Consider the following 20,523-nt stretch of genomic DNA (forward strand, 5'->3'; position numbering starts at 1 on the left):
ACCTCTACTTATAAGATATGTACAGCATAATAAAGATAATATATTATCTTGAATTCAAAGATTTTCTGAGGATCATTTTATTACACTGATTGATTTTTTAGCAATTTTTTAAATCATCTAATAATGATTAAAAACTCTACTTTAATTTTTAGATATTAGAAAAGTTTCTTAAATATTAATAATTTGATTCATTTTATTTTTAATATTTTTTTTTAATTGATTATAATTTTAAAACAAAACTGAGTATTTGTTATTCTAATGAAAATTCTCAATTTTATTTCTATTTTATTAATTGTTTATAGGTTATACAAGAAAGTCTTCCCATTCCTGGAACAAAACTTCATCTTGTATATCACAGCAGTAGAGTGGGAGGTTATCTTTCTACCATTCAACTGCAGCTTACACCTGATGTTATTCCTCCATCTCTTCGTCTTATATATCTTCGTATTTCTATTGAAGGAATATTGTTTGAAAGAAAATTTGAGGCTGATCCGGGAATTAAATATACATATGCATGGAACAGAAGAAATATTTATAGACAGAAGGTTTATGGAGTTGCTACAGCAATTGGTAATTTTCATTTTCTGTCTTAAACTATTAAATCAGTTATTAAAGTCATATGATTTGAAATTCAAACTTTTAACTTACCTTTTATATATTTTTGTCTCTAAAATATTTCTGGTTAATAGCTTTTAATCTATATTTTCGTAATTTGAAATTGTAGCACAAAAATCTAGAAAGAATTTTGTATATTTTTTCAAGATTTGTTGAATTGATAGTTACACATTTAATTAAATTTCTTATAATTAACTGTAATTATTATGAAATGTTTTCTGCATGATGTTGTGTGAATACATATTTTTTCATAAATTAAAATACTTAATTATTTCAGTTTATGTTGGATATGAATACAGCAGTTGCCCTCATGTTATCTGGGAAGTTCAGACAACTCAAGTGAGTGGTCATGACATGAGTATTTCAGAAATTGGAGGATGGAATTTGGACATACACCATCAATATAATTACCATGAAGGTGAATATGTAATTAAGTTATACAGTTATTGTTTATAGATGGTATTCTATTATTTTAAGTAAAATAAGTAATTCCATTTGAACATCACAATTTACTAAAGTTCAAATTTTGTGGGAGACTGGAATAAACCATAACAGAAACAAAATTAAATGCCTACTGGAAGTATGCATTTAATTTTGTTTCTGCATTTAATTAAGGTTTGTAATTGCATTTAATTAAGGTTTCTTAATGGCTGTGTTTATCTCATCAGAATATTTTTAAAACACTGAATACAAAATTATTTAAATGGAAGCATCCATATTTCAGACAATTCTTCATTTCTGCTGTTTTAACATTCTTACAGATTCTTTAGTTTATGAATTTGATGTATATCAGGTTAGAAAATAATGTTAGATCTCCTAACTTGATTACATCAAATTCATAAACTAAAGAATCTGTAAGAATGTTAAAATAGAAGAAATGAAGAATAGTCTGATGTATGGCTCAAAAAGTCAATTTATTCTTCTCAAGCCTAATTTATTTATTAAATTGCTACATATTATCCATGGTTTTATGGCTTGTTTATAGATTTTGAAGAAATTCTTGTAGTTTTGATAAATACTCTTCATAGAGATAGCTCATTTTCTTTGTAAACATTTTGATATTCAAAACATTTTGAAGCATTTGAAATAATTAAATGTTAAATTGAGTGTGAATATTATATTAGTACTTTCCAGTACAATTTATTCAAGTTTTTAAGCCTTATCATGTATGAAAAAACATCTTTTGTCGTTTACAGTATTAAACACATTTCCTTGATGGCATCACATTTTAGGTTTTGTGTGTTATTTTGTATATATAATTTAATAAGTTAATTTTGATTCTGAAAATGCTCAGAAATTTTTCCTATATAAATTAATGGTAATTGCTTTTTTGCTTTATGCCATTTCAACTTACAAAAGGTTTCACAGGAACACACTACTTTTTGATACAGGAGGAACCTGTATTTTGTGTTCAACCTAATAAATGAATCTAAATTCTTTTAATATTCAAACCTTGTTCTATTTTAAAGTTCCATTTCTTTCTTACATAGCAAAATAGGCTAAACATTAGATTGTCTAACTGTAAATCTCTAAATCTCATTGCATATTGCTTTCTGTACAATCAGAAATTCACACACACAAATTCAGTTCACAAAACTGCCTTAATAACAATGTTGACATTGCTTTTTCTTTTTTTTTACAATTAATGGTAAAGAATATATCCAGCAAAATAGCTTCCTTTGTGAAATTTTTAATCTTAAAGCATGATAATAGAATAAATAAATATTAATATTACATTGTTTACAAATAATAATTTATTTTCCTATAGGTATTCTACAGAAAGGAGATGGAACAAATATATATCTGAAAAATAAACCAAAAGTTTTATTAACTGCTATGGGTGATGGTCATCAAAGACCAATGCACTGTCATCATTGTAATGGAATAGCAAAACAACAACGTCTGTTAGCTCCAGTAGCTCTTACAAATGCTCCAGATGGCAGTATTTATGTTGGTGATTTTAACTTAATTAGAAGAATTACACCCGATGGAATGATTACAACAATTGTTGAATTAAGGTAATGTTAAGATGATATTAATATATTTCAAATTTATGTAGTTACATACATATAAATTAAGCAATATGAATTTGGAAATGAATATAGGTATTGGGAAATCAAACAAACCAAATAAAAGATTATTTGTTACATTTCAATTTAATTATTCAGTTGTTGAAACTTTTTAGTTAAAGCTGTGTTTATAAAGTAGAACAGTCTTTAATTAATCTCAAGAATATTTGTTAACCTTGATAACAAGAAATGTGTTATTTTCCTAACATCACTGCCATAAATGCATTTTAGTTTCTCTTCATTAGTATAGTATTTACTATGATTAGAGAAACTGAAACATGACAGAGTATATGACAATGATACTGTGAAATAGAAATTGATAACATTTATCTAAAAATGCATGTCTTACTATTATTTCTAAGCCCTATCATTTGGTATTTTTGATTATTTGTTATATAACTTTAATATAATAACTAATGAATAAATCTGTTAGGCAACCTAGTTGAAACTATTTGTAATAACTACTTATTGTAAGAGCTTGATTTTTGAATACATAATGGGTACTTGTAATATAGAGAACACACCAATGAAGAAATGCATGTGGATTTTTTTTTAATATTAAGAAAAGTTGGATACACAAGTTATCAACTTGCATCAAAACTTTCAGAATGAATTAACTGCCTATAACACATGATACCTAAATACAATTTATTTTTCACAAATATATATTCATTAAAAACATTATTAAAGCTAAATTCCACTTATTAAAATAAAGCTTTGAAAAAATAAAAACATTACTTATAACAGTGGCATGCAGTGACATTTTATGATAGGGAAGCTATGCCAGCCCTGGATAGAAGCATCATACGATATTTTGGTGTGTAGCATCCACGAGCTAAACCATGTGAGGTTGAAAAAATTGTTAATGTAGATTCATGAATGATTATACAGTATAAAAAATTTATGCTTTGAAACATTTGTTTTATTTAAAAATTTTACATTTATATGCAAAAATATGAATAAAAGTATTATTAATGTTATAAATTTAGTTAAACAATTGTCTTTTGGCATTAAAATTACATTTATTTACAAAGAATAACTTTTGTAGACTAATGCTAAAGCTAGATTTAAAGAATAATGCTAGCACTTTTGATGGTGCATTACTGTTGAAAGTGCTAGCATTGTTATCAAGTGGCTTTTGAATTTGGTAACTCATTAATAATAATTCTTCTTTGAAAAAATTTAAGTTTTGGAATATATAAAATTTAAAAATTGTATTTATCAAATAGATACAACTTTTTATATATAATAATAACACTGTTTCTTTGCAGTGCAGCTCAAGTTGCTTATCGTTACCATTTAGCAGTTGGACCAGCAGATAGTAAATTATACATATCAGATCCTGAAAGACATCAGATTTTCCGAGTTATTAATTTAAATGATATAGTTGATATAAAAAATAATATTGAGGTAGTGGTTGGAAGTGGTAGTAAATGTCTACCAGGAGATAAGCTTTTATGTGGAGATGGTAGAACAGCAAGAGATGCTAAATTGGCATATCCAAAAGGTAAGTTTTATGTTATATGATAATGATGGTAAAAGTATTAACAAAATTGATCAAAACTGACTTTTATTTTTTTTTTTAAACATCGTTTTTCTCTTTGAGCAATATAGTTAATAAATTTCTTTATTAATCAGTAAGTGCAGGATATATCTTCAACAGTTTGTTAAAATAAATTTTAATGGCAAATTTTATTATTTCTGATTTTAAAAAGATAAATTTTAAAGATGAGAAATAACTTAATTGATAATATTTTTGAGCTTAGACAAGTCAGAAAAATAGCATTATACATATTGTCACAAAGTATATAATGGAAATGTTAAAAAATTTAAAATTAATGAATCAAATTATGAATATATGAAATATTTTGTTTTTAGAAATTTTAGTGATATTTAAAATTATGAAAAAATAATATACAATTTTAAAAAATATTAACTAACTTTTAAAAATGAATTTATAGGTATGGCCATTTCGGCTCATAACGAAATTTTTATTGCTGACGGCACTAATATCCGAATGGTAGATCGTAATGGAATTATTCATACCATAGTTGGTGATCATTATCATAAGAGCCATTGGAAACCATTTCCTTGTGGAAAAACTATAACCCTAAGTCAGGTAATCATGATATTAGGCTTAATTTTTTCTTTAGCATGTTTTTTTAACTTTTAGATGCATTTTGTATTAGTGGCACGCAGTGACATTTGATGATAGGGAAGCTGTGCCGGCCCTGGATAGAATCATTGGAAGCATTATACAATATTTTAGTGTGTAGCATCCATGAACTAAACCGCATGAGGTTGGTGCTCTATAAAGTGCATGTGCAAATGCCTGTAATCTGGCTGCTTTACATGATTGAAATATTTTTGCCTTAGAAGCTATCTTGCATTCGACAATACAGCACTTCCATTGGGAATATGCATATACAAATTTATATTTCGAATGTACAATAGCAATCTTATCATTGTTTTTCACATGTACAGAAATTTGTAATAAAATACATAATGCGGTTATAATAAAATATGAATTTTAAGTAATTCAAAGTACGTTAAAACATGAAAAAAATCACACAATATGTATTTATATTTTAGAAAATACAAGGGAAGCAGCTCTTCCACAGCTTCCATGAATGGCACGCGACTGTTTTTTATTATTAAAAAATAAATAAAATTACTATTGACTACTGCATGTTGTTTGTATAAAAATTAAATTTTGGCAATTACTAAATTTAAGACGCACTGTTTTTCCTCTGTATATTTTCAAATATATAGGAAATTGAGAGGAAATTAACATATGTTTTTGAAATGAAAAAGAAAACCAAGAGTAATATTTTTAACAAGACTTATTTTGTTGTGGACATTTAAAAAATTTTAATTATTTTATGTTATTCAATCAAAAGGAATCTATGAAATTGCTAAAAATTGCTGCTGTCATGATAAAAATTTATAGTTATCTGGAACACAGAGTTAAAAATGAAGTACTTTGTCCTTCTACACTGGCGGTTTCTTCACAATATAATAAATAGAACAAAATTCAAATAAAATGAACATGCTGCTTTGTGTTTGAAAATCTGAGCATGTTTGAATAAAATTATTACATAAATTATTAATATAGTAAATAATTTTGATATTCCGTGATTATAAAATGAGTTAAATTATTATTATATTGATGATCATAATTACACCAAAATTCTCTGAGTTGAAATTGCATCAGTTAAATTAATTAATGATTTGTAAATTTAGATTACAGATAGAACATGTTGCTATCAGTAGATAATTTTAATAAAAGTACATTTGAAACTTTTAAGTTTCAATGTGTAAGTGCAATTAATGTGGCAATAAATAACCACAATAGTTATATTCTAGTTGAAAAATTTGACTTAATGACAAAAATATTTCTGGAACAGATTCTTTGTAGATGAACATACTTTACAATACATTGCTTATTCAAGTAAGAATTGCAACTTTAATTCTATTCTAGGAAGATGCTACATATTTTATATAATCAAATTCATCAGTTATTAATTAATTTAAGCAGATTAATTCTAACCCAGAGATTTTCAACTTAATTATCATTATATAACTAATTACAATATAAAAATATTTGTTTTTTGGTAATAATAATTATTGTAATTAAAAATATCTTTATTTTATTGGATATATCATTATTAATAATAAAACTTTTTCAGGTTAATCTCAGATGGCCGACTGAACTAGCTATAAATCCTTTAGACGGTACTCTCCATATTTTGGATGATCATCTTGTTTTAAAATTAACTCCAGACAAAAGATTAAAAGTAATAGCAGGAAAACCTCTACAATGTCCTTCTTCTCATGAAAAATCTGATCAAGCTAATGATGTCTTTTTAGAATCACCTCAAAGTATTGCCTTTGCACCTAATGGGGATCTTTATATTGCAGAAAGTGATTCTCAATTTGTTAATAGGGTTCGTGTTATTGGAAGTGATGGACGCATCTCAAAATTTGCAGGAGCAGAGATGAAATGTAGTTGTCTGGATATAAATTGCAAATGTTTTGATGAAGATAATTTTCTTGCTGCCACTTCAAAATTGAATACTATTTCTTCCATTACTGTCACGCCAGATGGACTTTTGCATATATGTGATCAGGGAAATTTAAGAATTTGGTCAGTCACATCTTCTTTACCTAAGCCAAATGATTCTCATGAATATGAAATATACTCTCCCGAAACCCAAGAAATATATTCTTTTAATCGTCACGGCCAACATACAACAACTAAAAACATACTAACGGGAAAAATTGTATATACATTTTCTTATAATGTAAATACTAGTTTTGGAAAGCTTAGTACAGTAACAGATGCTGCAGGAAATAAAATATATATACTCCGAGACTATAGTAATCAAGTTAAAACTATAGAAAATACTCGAGGAGGAAAATGTAGGCTTGAAATGACCAGAATGAGAATGTTACAAAGTTTTACAACACCTGATAATTTTAAAACTGTTTTTGAATATCATGGTAGTACAGGTCTTTTGCGAAGCAAAATTGATAGTTCTGGTAAATCATTTCTCTATGGATATGACAAATATGGTCGACTTACACAAGCAGTCACCCCAAGTGGTCACACAATAAAGTTGTCATATAATTTAAGTATTAAAGGAGCTGCAGTAACTGTTACCAGAAATGATAAAACCCCTGTATCTCTACTTATTAAAGGTTCTGATGTTACAATAAATAAAGGTAAATATATATTTTTAATATATCATTCATTTATAAAAAATAATTTAGTGATGATTAGTGTAATAAAGAACTTGTACATTGTTTCTCTTATATCAAAAAATATATATATTTAAATAAAAGTAAAATTTTCTTTAAATTATATTTATTTCTTAGCTTAAAAACCACCTAAAAATTTTCAATTTGATTACATTATTATCTTTTAACTTACTAATTTTTTTTTAAGAAAACAAAATATAAAGGAAGTAAGAATGGTTTTTTTCTAAATAATATCATCATTTATATAATAAGTCAAAATTATGAAAAGTGTAATTTAAAATAAGCACATCGATCACTAAATAGGATTCTAGCTTGAAAATGATTAAAATTCTCATTTATTACATATTTTAAGTAATTATAATATTACAATAATAAGAAGAATGCTAAAATCAGGAAACCAAAACAAATTTTTAATTTTCTGAATTACTATTTTAAATATGATACCAAGTCCAAATGGTATTTTTGTTGAACTATAACATTACATTAATAAAAGAGGAAAATGGTTCTAATGTTAATTGTTCCATTAAGAATATGATGTGCAATGTTAATATAACAAAAAAATTTGGTTTGAATTTGTTTTTATTTTTTAATATTTAATATTATAGTAATATTTGAGAACATCTTACAATTTTTATTAATCTAATGATTGTTTGGCAAAATATTTTTTATTTGTCTTTTAAATTTATTTAAATTATTTCTAGGTTCTGCAATAGAAAAAATTACCAAAGATCCTGATAATAGTTTGATAATAACAAAGGAAGATTCTAGGACAATAGAAATGGAAACTGTTCCTAGTCCTGTTTTAGCAGATCAAAGTCCTGTACTTGGTGAAACATTTCCTGTTCCTGCAAAACTTAAAACAACATTAAATGATGAAGTATCTCAAAAGTTCGAGTGGCGTTACTATTTACGGAGGGAAGGCAAAGGTCGTAATCGTCAAATAACACAAGTGGGCAGGAAAATGAAGGTGAGTTTTATTTGCCACATTTCTAAAAAAGAAAAGAAAAAAAATAGTCACATTTAGTAATGAATCAGTATTAAGCTTTTATAAAATGCAGCTCATCTCTTCAGTGATGCAATCAAATTATTCTTATGTGATCTTTTGCTTTCTTTATTATTCTAAAACATTCTATGAAAATTTTGTTTAGAATTTTAATTTTGTCAATTTTTACATTGAATAATAATAATGTGTATGTTTGAAACAATTTTCCTAATCATTTGTTAGAAAATTTTATTTTGATTCTAATGAAAATATTGTTTCTTCATACTACTTTTTAATTCAAATATTGATTTCTGCTCAAGAAATCAATCCCAAATTAAAAATAGTAGAAAGCTTTTGGAAAAAATTATTCTAATTTATGCACTGTTAACAATAGATTAGCATTGCAACAACATAGTAGCATCTTTTAAATTCAGGAGTTGATATATAAGAAACTTTGACAGTTGTTGACTGTAATTATTTCAACTAACAGTTTTAAAACAGCTATGCATTTATGTATTGCATTATATATAGATTAGTATACAATTTAAAATATAATCAAAACTGTACTAAACATATTAAAACTTTCCCTAATATTATGTGACTATCGTTACATATGATTACTTTTATATTTTATTCACACATAAAAAAAACTTTCTTTCACTTACAAATGAAATAAAAATAAATACCAGTATAAAAACACCCACTCAGAAACTGGATAAATTTGATAACAACAGTGTCTGAAACCAAAATCCACCATACAGAATAACAGCTAATGTTTTTGCCCATGTTAAATGGGCATTGTCAGATAAATGATCCCACAGTTGTTAAAATAATGGGGATTGCTGTACATTTGTTAAGAGATAGGTGAGAGGATAGAAAGTTCACTGTTCATAGAACATCTTCCATCTGGGAGGATCAGAATTCCATCCTGACAGGGTTGACCAACACTACTCTAGCCACCTTTGCCTCTGACACTGACATAGAATATATCTATGTAAATGTCAGAGGCAAAGGTGGTATATGAGGTATGCACAATTTTGACTGTGCATACCTCATATGTAATGCCACCCAGAAACATCATCTCAAATATTTAGAGCAGGTAGAAATTTACAAACACTCCTGAAAAAATACAGCCATTAACTTTATGATGCCGATTCCTTCTCCACCATGTGGAAGACGGTCTACAAACTGTGAACTTTCTATCCTCTCACCTTTCTTCTTTCTTTCTTACATCACCTTTTCTCTTAACACATGTACAGCATTTTAATAATCTGAAACTGTGCTGTAAACTTTGTTGCTGCTTCGAATACAATAAAGTGCTATAAATTAATACACTTGGCGGTTTTTCTCATTTTTTAATTAGTTGACACGTGTGAAAATATACACGTTTAGGGCTCCTAAGCCCCTCCTCAGCCAGCTAAAATATTAAAAGAGTATACAACACATATATAAAAAATACATAAGTTTTTAAGGATTTATAAAAATATTTTGAATTAAAACATACCTATGCATACACAACTTTTACAAGTTAAAGTTACATCATAAACAGCGTATTCACAAGTTCCTTCAATACACCTCCAAGGCTTTATACATCAGAGACATTGCAAGTGCACTATGACAATTAAGCATACCGATACTCATTCATCCTTTATGTAATATAATACAAATTTGCATATCGTATAACGCCTACGACAATCTTACAGTTGTATATTTTTTGTTAAGTTATTTAACAGTTTAATATCTATTATTATAAATTATTACATGAACTATAATAATAAAAAATAGAATAAAAAAAATAAAAATGGTGAACATGATTAATAATTAATATAAAACTTTTAGCCAGTTTTCACTTATTGAAATGCTAGGATTTTTATTTATACAATTTTGAGTTTTGATGATTTCTACACTTTCTTTAAATTTTCTTTTATATGTATCTTTTTCTCTATGTAAAATATCTATTAGTTTTATCTATATTACAATTATTTAAAAGACAGTGTTCATGAAAGGCAGAATTTAGTCTTCGATATTTTAAATTGGCTATATGTTCTTTCAATCTTACTTTAACTTTACGTTTAATTTCTCCTATATAAAAATTAGTATTTTCACACGTGCATGGAATTTTATATGGAAGTTTATAAAATTTCATGCACATGTGAAAATACTAATTTTCTGTGGTTCAGCTACTGACATTCACTCCAGTTGCTCTCCATTGTGCATGCAAGCATTTAACACTCTGAAAGCGGTTTTGCAGGACAATCCTTCTCAAGTTTCTCTCATCCCTTGCAGTTGTTGCTCGTTTACATCCACACTTCTGGTGTTTATTAGTTAAACTTGAACATTGTTTTGTTGTTTCAGTACTCTAGAGACTGTTGGCTGTAAGCATTTTACATAATTTGCAATTTCTTTTTGTGTTCTTCTTACTCTGTACAAGGCTATGTTAATATCTTTAGTTCTGTCACTGATGTCGCACTTACACCCCATGTTGTATTGTTATACTGCTCTGCCCAGCAATTGGAAATTTGCATTACAATTTAGTTTTTTATGGCTGTTTGTTTGGCTGTTTTTGGTAATATTCTAATTTTTTGTCATGGTCAAACTGTTATTCTATTTTTTGTCATTTCATTTCCATTTGTAACAAAAAAACGTTTGAGTTAATTTGTCTGATTAATGGGTATAATAAATATACATAGACATTCTTTATGTAGGGTCGAAAAAAGTTTCATATTCTGTGTTGTTCATGAGAAAATGTAAACTAAACTTTCAGTTAGATGAATATTCTAATTTTTTGTCTAGGAGTTATAGCAAGATTTTTATAATTTTAGATTAGAAATGGTTAAGTGAATTAATCATACTTTTTAAATATTATTTATAATTATGAAATTGAAGAATTTTTCTTATAAAAAGGAAATAAATTTAACTCACATTATTTTAGATATTAAACATTATATATTAATTTTTTTTTTCCAGATAAATGGTGAAACACTGGTAGCTGTGGAATTTGATCGAGAACAGTACAGTGAAACAATTTATGACAAAAATCAAATACCTTTAGTCACAGTTCGTTATGATGAGTTTGGTCATCCAAAACAATGGGAACCCAGTCAAAATTTAACTCCAGTTAAACTAGAATATGATAGATTTGGTCGACTGGCAAGATGGGAAAGAGGCTACTTGTCAGAAAGATATTCTTTTGATATTCAAGGAAGATTGGCTGAGATTCGATATTCAGATAACAGTGGCATTATGTATCGATATGATGACAGTCCCATTAGTCTGGTAAATATATAAGTATTTTTGTATAATACATTAATAAAAATTCAAATTATAAATACACAATATTTTAAAAATATTGATATGTCCTATTATAACAGCAGCCATATTTCCAAATTTGAAAAATAATTATAAAAATGTAATGTAAAGAAAGTTACATTTTTAGACAAAATTAAGCTGCAACTTTCTCCAAATAATTAATATTTGAGTTCATAAAATTATATTTTATGTATTTCATTGATTTTTGTTTCATGTCAAGGAATATAAATTTTGTTTCAACTGCTCTATCTTTTATAAATACATACAGGTAGGCCTCCTACAACGCGGTACCTTTACAACACGTTTTCGCTCCAACGCGGTTGGAAAAATGCAGAAATTTTCTTACAACGCGGTTTAGGGTATTTAGAAACAAATTATCTTTCACATAACAGAAAAATCGCAATGGATCGCATGAGTGCAGTGGAACTTGATGGAACAAGCTCAGATCTTGAAATAAGGCCAGTCAAACATTCTCGAACAACTATAATAAGTGACGATGAGGACTGAATTTGAGCATAACATTATGTTTCTTTTTGATTTTGACTTGAAATCATAATCTTTTTAGTTTTTATATGATGTTAAATTTTATTTAAGCTTTTTATGTACATAAATTTAAAAAATGATGAAAATGTTACACCATAAAAGGCAGTTTTTTCTTTTTAGAACTGAATCCCAGTTTTTGTATTAAGTTGGTGTTTCTTATAACGCGATTTCCCACAACGCGATATTTTCAAGGAATGTATCTACCGAGTTGTAGGAGGCCTACCTGTACTCATTTGTAAAATGTTTCTTTCTTTATTAAGGATTATAATTAATCTATTGATATTGATTATAAAAATGATAATTTCAATTATAAATTTTTTTTTCTAGCCAACTGAAATCATTCTTCCAAGTGGCAGTCGTTATCTCCTTCAGTATGATACATCAGGTAGTTTGCAAGCTGTGATTACACCTAATGGCCATAAACATGAGATAGCCACTCAGACATCACTTGGATTTTATAAATTACTCTATCTATCACCTGGTGTAAAACATCCTTATATTCTTCATTTTAATGACCAAGGACTTTTATTGGCTAAACTCCATCCAAATAACCAAGGCAGGGTAGTTTATTATTATACAAATAATGGACAACTTACTTCTGTATTCTGTGGAAATGAAAGGACAGATATCAGTTACTATGAACAACATTCTCTTATTAAAACAACAATGAGAAGAGTTCCAGGATTAGAATGCAGAGTTGACTACAGGTATCATGGTTCATTGTTAAAAGAAGAAAGATACCGATATAACAGTAGAAGTGGTTTAGATAGTTTAAAACTCAAATATCAATATGATAGTCGTTTATCAAATGTAGAGTTAGAAATTAATGGAAAGGGAGCAAGTGAAATCAAATTTAAGTATAATGCTGAAACTGGAATTCTTGAGCAAGTACAACAATTTCTTTTTCATAAACCTAAAATTAATAGCATATTTATTCAAGATGACATGCGACAATATTCCAAAACTATTGGCTATGACTCTTATGGAAGGATAGTTGTTCTGGCTATGACTTTATGGAACAAAGAAATATATTCTCTTAGTCTACAATATGATAGCCGTAGTCGAATAAGGAAATCAATAATGAAAATTGGAAAAGAAAATTCTCCAACAGTTACTAATTATAGCTATACAATTGATGGATTCTTGGAAGAAGTTACTGGTACAGATATTTGGCGCTTTATTTATGACATAAATGGAAATATGAAAAGTCTTTGGGAAGGGCAACATCAGATATCATTAAGATATGACGATGGTGACCGTCTCGTAGGATATGGTGATGTAGAACTTTATATGGTTGATTCACGTGGTTATATTATTCAAAGAGGACAAGAAAAATTTCAGTTTAATGCAGAAGGTCAGTTGATACATGCATTTGAACTACATCAATATGAAGTTTACTATTATTATGATGTACAAAAACGACTTATTGCAAGAAAAGATCATAGAGGAAACATAACACAATTCCTATATGCTGACCTTCTTAATCCCCACCAGATCACTCATATTCATTTTCCACAAGTTGGTATTACCACATTATTATTATATGATTCAAACGGTCATTTGATGTACATACAACAAGGAACTACAAAATATTATGTTGCTACTGATCACCTTGGAACACCAGTAGGAATATTTGATACAGATGGGAACATAGTTAAAGAAGTTCAGCGCAGTCCTTTTGGAAAAGTCTTAAGTGACAGTAATGCAGATTTTTATTTACCTTTAGACTTTCAAGGTGGAATTCGTGATCCATTGACTCAGTTGATTCATTTTAATAGTCGAATTTATGATCCACTTGGAGCTCAATGGCTGACTCTTAATTGGGAAGATGTACCAGAACTTCTTAACAAACCATTCAATATGCATCTTTATCGATTCCATAGTAATGATCCAGTTAATATTCCAAATAAGAAAACTCAACAATTAACAGGTAAGCATTTCTTTATGGATAACACAAGTGTAAAAGATATTTGCATTTAATATTTATTAGTAATTTAAGATATTTTTCAAAAATAATTTAATCAGTTTTCAAGAAAATGTTACAAAATTTATAAAATAAAATTAGGAATATGGAATTTTTTTATAGTGAAAAATATTTCAAAAGTGTCTTTCTAAAAAATATTTTTTAAATAAATGCTCAAGTACAGTGAAATTTGATTAATGCAAGCTCAGTTAATTTGAAGAAAGTATATTCTGTCTTTTGAGAAAGTAACATATAGTCAATTGATTTTTAGAAATGTGCATTTTGAGGTTTCTTCTAATTGCACATATTCATTTTATTTATAGTTTTAGTGACATTTGGATCTGTACAACAGAGATGTTAGCTATATCTTATAGAAACATCAAATAAGCTGGAACTTTATATACTAATTGATGCTTATCACAGAACTTTCAGCACATTAAATATGCTGGAAGTTGTGTGGTAAGCATCAGTTATATTTTTATTATTTTTAAGTATGGAGCATAAATAAGCTTATATTTAACTTAAAAAGTTGAAAGAAAATATATTATTGTCAAACACTAAAAATATACAAAAAAAAGTAGTTTAATTGTTGATAATTTAAACTTTCCTTGATTCTCTTTAGTGTTAAAATTAGAGTTAACTATGATTTCAATAAATGAATGAAATAACAGTGTTTTTATATGTTTTTGTAACATTATATTAGTTGTATCAATTTGAAAGTTATATTCAAATTGCAAATTATGAGGGTTATCTTTTTTTTCAACCTTCACCGACCCAGAATAAATAAACAAGAATGAAGAACAAAACCACTTTATTTGTAGAAGGTAGTTACAGTCTTTATATATTTTTCCACATAATTGCCTTGTCGATTCAGGCAGACATCATACTGTGACACCAGCTTTTGTATATCCATGTCGAAGAATATTGCCGTCAGTCCATTCAGCCAACCTTTAACACTGTCAGTCAGTGGTATACAGTGTGGACGTTGAAATTTGAGGAAACTCCTCACTGAGCTCAGAAATCATAAACTGATGTCTTTCTCACACCAATTGATTCAGTTTGTCCACCAAATTGTTCATCACACACTTCCTCTCTTGATTGCTCTCATCACGAATGTTGTCACGTCTTTTATTATCGATTGTCTATTTGGATATTAATAGGACTTTATACTGGTGTTTTGGGTATTGACACAAAGATGAGCTCAAAATCAGAAAAAAACAAATTTTCTTTATTTTATCACCCGTGGTAGTTTTTCCTGTACACATATTACACGTGTTTCGAGCTAACATGCCCCTCTTCAGCAGTATTACTATGACATTCTGAAATATAATAAACAAATAAATAAGATACAAAAAATTTAAGATAACAATAAATTACCCGACAATAAAACGTTAAAAACTTAGTTTTCATGTCCTTGTTTGAATTTCCTGCACCATTCATGCACACATCCATAGCTCATGAGGTTCTCACCATACACATTACACATCCTTAGATGAATTTTACCTCCATTCAGTCTTTTGGCCTGTAGAAATTGAATTACTGCTCGTACTTCACAGTTGGCGGGAGACTGGATTGGCGGCATCATGTTTACATATTTACTGCAGAGTAGCAAATGGCTAAAATAGCTTGGCACAATGCTAAGTGGCGAGGGAATATACTACTCACTAGGTATGCACCCTGTCCCTGTCTCACATGCTTCCAATTTTTTTCATGCGTTAGTGGAGGTTGAAAAAAAAAACCCTTGTACTTAAAGATAATTGACTTAAAAAACATTCAAATGCCAAGAATAATTTTTTAATGAAAATACTTTATTTTCATTAAAAAATTTATGGAGTTAATTTGGGAAAATAAGCCCATAAATTTTATTCTGTTATATGATTTAATTAAATGAATTCTGATGTAACTAAGAAATTAAAAAAATGAGACTACTGAAAATATATCATATTAATTAAATTCAATAAAATCTACATTTGGGTCAAAGCAATAAGAACTAGTTTAGGAAAAGTGCATATAAAGTTCATTTTTAAAAGTTAGAATAAATTTTTTGGATGAATTATTCATTTAAATTACAGTGATTTTAGTAAAGAAATTTTGTTCATTGAGAGACACTACACATCCTGATTTTGGAGTAAGGAAAGAAGTTATGGCTTTGATTGATGCCTACAATTTTCCTAATAAGTTTCTGTAATAGTATATAACTAAAACTTTTCATACAGTCAACCAGTTATCCAATGTAATTCAATTACACTATTTTCATTGTAATTGTCAAAGATAGCATTAATATTAACAAATTTTCATACTAAATTTCAATTATTAATTGTAAAGGTTAGTCATTGTCAAAATGATTATAATATGGATTGATATGTGAGAAGGAAGATTGCTATTCTGATTTGATATATACAATATTGTTTGATAAAGCATCTCAAATGCATGGAGAACTAATGTTTTCAATCAGCAAGCTTTAATCTTTTTTTTTTTGTATAAACCTGTATATAAAAATTGTATAATACATTACATGTGAAATTTGTGCAATATAAATCTACTTTTGCTATTAATAAATAAAAAAACTAGACTAAAAACATAAATGATATTACATATTTATAAAATTATATGTTAGTTATTTGAAACATTTTATTAAAGATAATTAATTAATTTTATATATTTCTTTCTTTTAGAACTCAAAGATTGGTTAGCAGTTCTTGGCTTTAACATGGAGAAGGTACCAATTTATCCTAAATTAACAAATGGAAAATATGATGTGACATCAATGTGGGAAAGTTTGCCTACAATTTCAGGACTCAGTTGTACTGCAAATGTCATGGCTTCAGAATTTTGTCGCTTCAGCACAGTTCCTCAGACAGAAGTTAAAGTCGAAGGCAATTTTCTTCGAAGCATTAATTCACGAATAGCGACATTGCCATCTGTTTTGGGTGATGGCATATTGCTTTCAAAAGTCGAAAACAGAGCTATTGTACATATAGTTAATGAAGCAAGTCCTCTTTTAAGAGATATCATAACATCTGTTTTTAATAGCACCTTTCTATTGGATCTTCACTTTTCTGTACATGGACAGGATTCATTTTATTTTGTACAAGAAGATGCGAAAAAAGTTCAGACTGACTGGGAACAACTACAAAGGTTGGGTACTGTATTTAACATAACGATGCATCCTGTAGAGAGCAGTGATAGTCTCAATAACAATGGTCAGATTGACCTTAGACTTCAGAGTACCAGTGTAGCATTAAACATACGGTATGGAACTACGCTAGAAGAAGAGAGGTGGAGAATAATCCGTTATTCAAGACAGAGAGCAGTGGAAGAAGCATGGCAACAAGAAGTAGAGTTGTTGCAAAGTGGCCATAGAGGATCTCACGATTGGACCAAATCTGAAAAAGAAGAGCTTTTAGCAAACAAAATGGTAGCTAAATATCATGGCACAGATATCCACGACATAGATAAATATCCAGAATTAGCAGATGATCCTACAAACATAATGTTTAGAAAAGAGAGTAACAGGAAACGGCGAGGTCGACCGAGGAGACCAAGAATTAGGTGAAGATACAAAGAAAATTATATCAAAAGTGTGAATTATTGATACCTGCCTTACACAAAATATTTCCAATATCACATTTTTAGTGGTAATTGTTATATGTGTAAAGGAACTTTAGTATAATTTGCCAAAGAACAATGGTGCTTTATAAGTGGACATAAAATAATGGTTATTTTTTGTGAAATTTCTTCACAAAAGCATAAATGAATTGTAATTGAAACAAATTGTTTATCAAATTCTGGAATGAATAGTAAATCCATTATTTTCAATGGAATATCAAATTCCAGAAGAACACCAAGTTACCAATGTTTCCATAGTATGTATGTTTGAAAATATTTTGAGAAGAAACACGACTATAATCGTCATTATTGTAAGTTTTAATGAAACGCAACACAACACGTGAACTAGATGAAAGATTGCACAGTATCCTTCAGTTGTGTAACTGTGAAAGAACTTTCAGTATACAATGAATACTGTAGCAATTACAGTTATAACTTTTAAGATGGCATGCACAATCAATGACTGATATTCACATACGGTACAATAGATTTATATTAAATTGTTTAGTGAAATGTTATGTGAAACATTCAAATATGTTTTTTGCCAACTGACTGATTACCGACCGAAATATCCCACTGTATAATCGGATCAAAAGTGCAATTCTTACTCACTTAAAAACTCTTTTTATTTAAACATATTACTTATTTGCCTACACTTCTCGTTCGTTATCGTAGAATTTCTTTGGATGGCCTGGCAAGAAGGCAGACGTGATCGTAAATTTATCACATAGCCATCATTAATATCGGTCACAAGATATAACTATGCACTCTCGGCATCACCCATAACGCGGACAACAGATAAATCTCCGACAATTTAAATTAATCACGATTCCAAAATTTGAAAACCTTGAGTTAAAATCCTAAATTGATGCCGAGAAATTTCATTCAAAGTGCCTTACAGTGGGATTATGTTTGTCATATATATGTTTCCATGCTTCACTAAAGATAGTTATATCTATTGTTATATTGTTTCTTGTCAAAGAAATCAAATGTGCCAAACTGGTTTCAACTCTGAATCTTACTGCTTTAATACTTAATCTTTGGCACAGTATATAAAAGTGATTTCCATCCTTCTAATCCAAATTAGTAAATGTTATTTCAAAAATTGAGTTGTACAGTGGCAGTCTCTAAGTAAACTCCTATTCTTTCTTCCTTTCCCAGCAAAAAGAAAAATAAAGGATAAGTGATTTGTACTTAATATTAATCAAGTAAAATAAACTGTTTGTGGGAGATATATGTTATTAAATCTTAATATAGTAGTTTGCTTTTTTTTTTAAATTTTACTTCTAAAACTGATAATTGAATATTTGCTTCTTAATAGATTTATGGTCAATTCAATAGGAACATTGTTGCATTTAACAGAAATATGAATATAAGATCATTAAAAACACATACAAATTATCCATTACAGATGTTAAAACACAAAATCGCTAAAATTTATATTTTATAAATCTCCGTTTTAAAGAAATATCCAATCAAAAGTAGATAAGCTTTAAGAAAAATCAAACGAGCAATTATATATTGCAACATGGTCACAATACCGGGCTGAAATTTTTAATCATAGTTTAACTTAAAAAAACAAGTGACTTCCGGTTCAGATCGGAAGATCATATACAGCTTCTGATTAGCTGTATATATTTTCTCGATTTTCATCTAACTTGAGATTAAAAAGACGAACGGAGTGGGAATATATAGGTCTAAAATTTCAAATTGGAGCCCAATAGTGTATAGAAGGGATAAAACGATAAGATCGTTGAATACTAGAATATTAGATGTAAATTATAACATTTGAAGATTAACTCTATACAGTATATAACTAACTTAATTGAGGATAATTCAGGGAAGGATCATGTGGGGCCCGGAGGTTTATATTGCAAAAAGGAACTTCTGTTACTTTAAAATGATGTTTGTGTTTTTATAATTATTCTTCAATATTGTTACATTTTTTTTTTTTTTTAATTTTAAGTTCATGTAGTTGATTTTAAGTAAAATGAAGTTTTATTGCTTTAATAATTATCATCACACAAAAATTGATCAGTAACATTTGATGCTGGATCAGTCATTGGAATAATTTCGAATGATTTTTTATTGAAAATTATTATTAATTTGTTACAGTTTCATATAAAATTTTATGTAAACAAAAATATTTCTTATAAATTTATTTAATAATTTAAAGATTGCTAGTTATTTTTACTTGAAACATGAGATTGGGGAGTTATAGAATATAGTAGAACTATTACATTCTAACATCATTACGTTGATTCTATTTAAAATGATCGATGATATGAAGCAATATTAGTGCGGTTTAACATTAAGTTTCCATATATAAATTTTCTTACAAATTTTATATGGTTCTAACGATCTGAGTAACTAATTCAGTGAAATTTCGCAAAATTATTTGGTAAATTTCAATGAATCTCGAATCCTGTCAGATAAATTCAATCGTGAAATTTTGCACCTGCCCAATTAGGGAAAAACTGAGCGCTAGACGATGAAATCCCAGATTTTTGTTACTTTTAAGCGTACAATTTCTTACATAAAACGAAATTTTTCAATGTTTTCAGGGTGTAGGAATTAACTCTCCTTTGTTGTCTTTTTTAGCTTTCAAATTCAAATTTATCGCTGTAAAATTACGATTAGCGTCGGATGGAGGTTTTGCGAAGTTTTGGGAA

General features: G+C 28.1%; 1 protein-coding gene across 5 annotated transcripts in view; it reads left to right on the plus strand.

The window, feature by feature from the left end:
• LOC136968169 (teneurin-m-like) overlaps nt 1-19,103 on the plus strand; it is a 257,304-nt gene extending 238,201 nt beyond the window's left edge. For all 5 annotated transcript variants that reach the window (XM_067262136.1, XM_067262137.1, XM_067262140.1 and 2 more), the window contains 10 exons: nt 303-570; nt 893-1,033; nt 2,384-2,633; nt 3,956-4,191; nt 4,646-4,803; nt 6,374-7,409; nt 8,147-8,412; nt 11,395-11,703; nt 12,607-14,209; nt 16,918-19,103. In XM_067262136.1, coding sequence (XP_067118237.1) covers nt 303-570; nt 893-1,033; nt 2,384-2,633; nt 3,956-4,191; nt 4,646-4,803; nt 6,374-7,409; nt 8,147-8,412; nt 11,395-11,703; nt 12,607-14,209; nt 16,918-17,798 — 5,148 coding nt within the window. In that variant the 3' untranslated portion in view covers nt 17,799-19,103. The remainder of the gene's footprint in view (nt 1-302; nt 571-892; nt 1,034-2,383; nt 2,634-3,955; nt 4,192-4,645; nt 4,804-6,373; nt 7,410-8,146; nt 8,413-11,394; nt 11,704-12,606; nt 14,210-16,917) is intronic.
• Nucleotides 19,104-20,523: the final 1,420 nt, after the last annotated feature.

Source organism: Centruroides vittatus, unplaced genomic scaffold (assembly GCF_030686945.1).
Source record: "Centruroides vittatus isolate TY-2023 unplaced genomic scaffold, ASM3068694v2 contig_1408, whole genome shotgun sequence".
NCBI lineage: Eukaryota > Metazoa > Arthropoda > Arachnida > Scorpiones > Buthidae > Centruroides > Centruroides vittatus.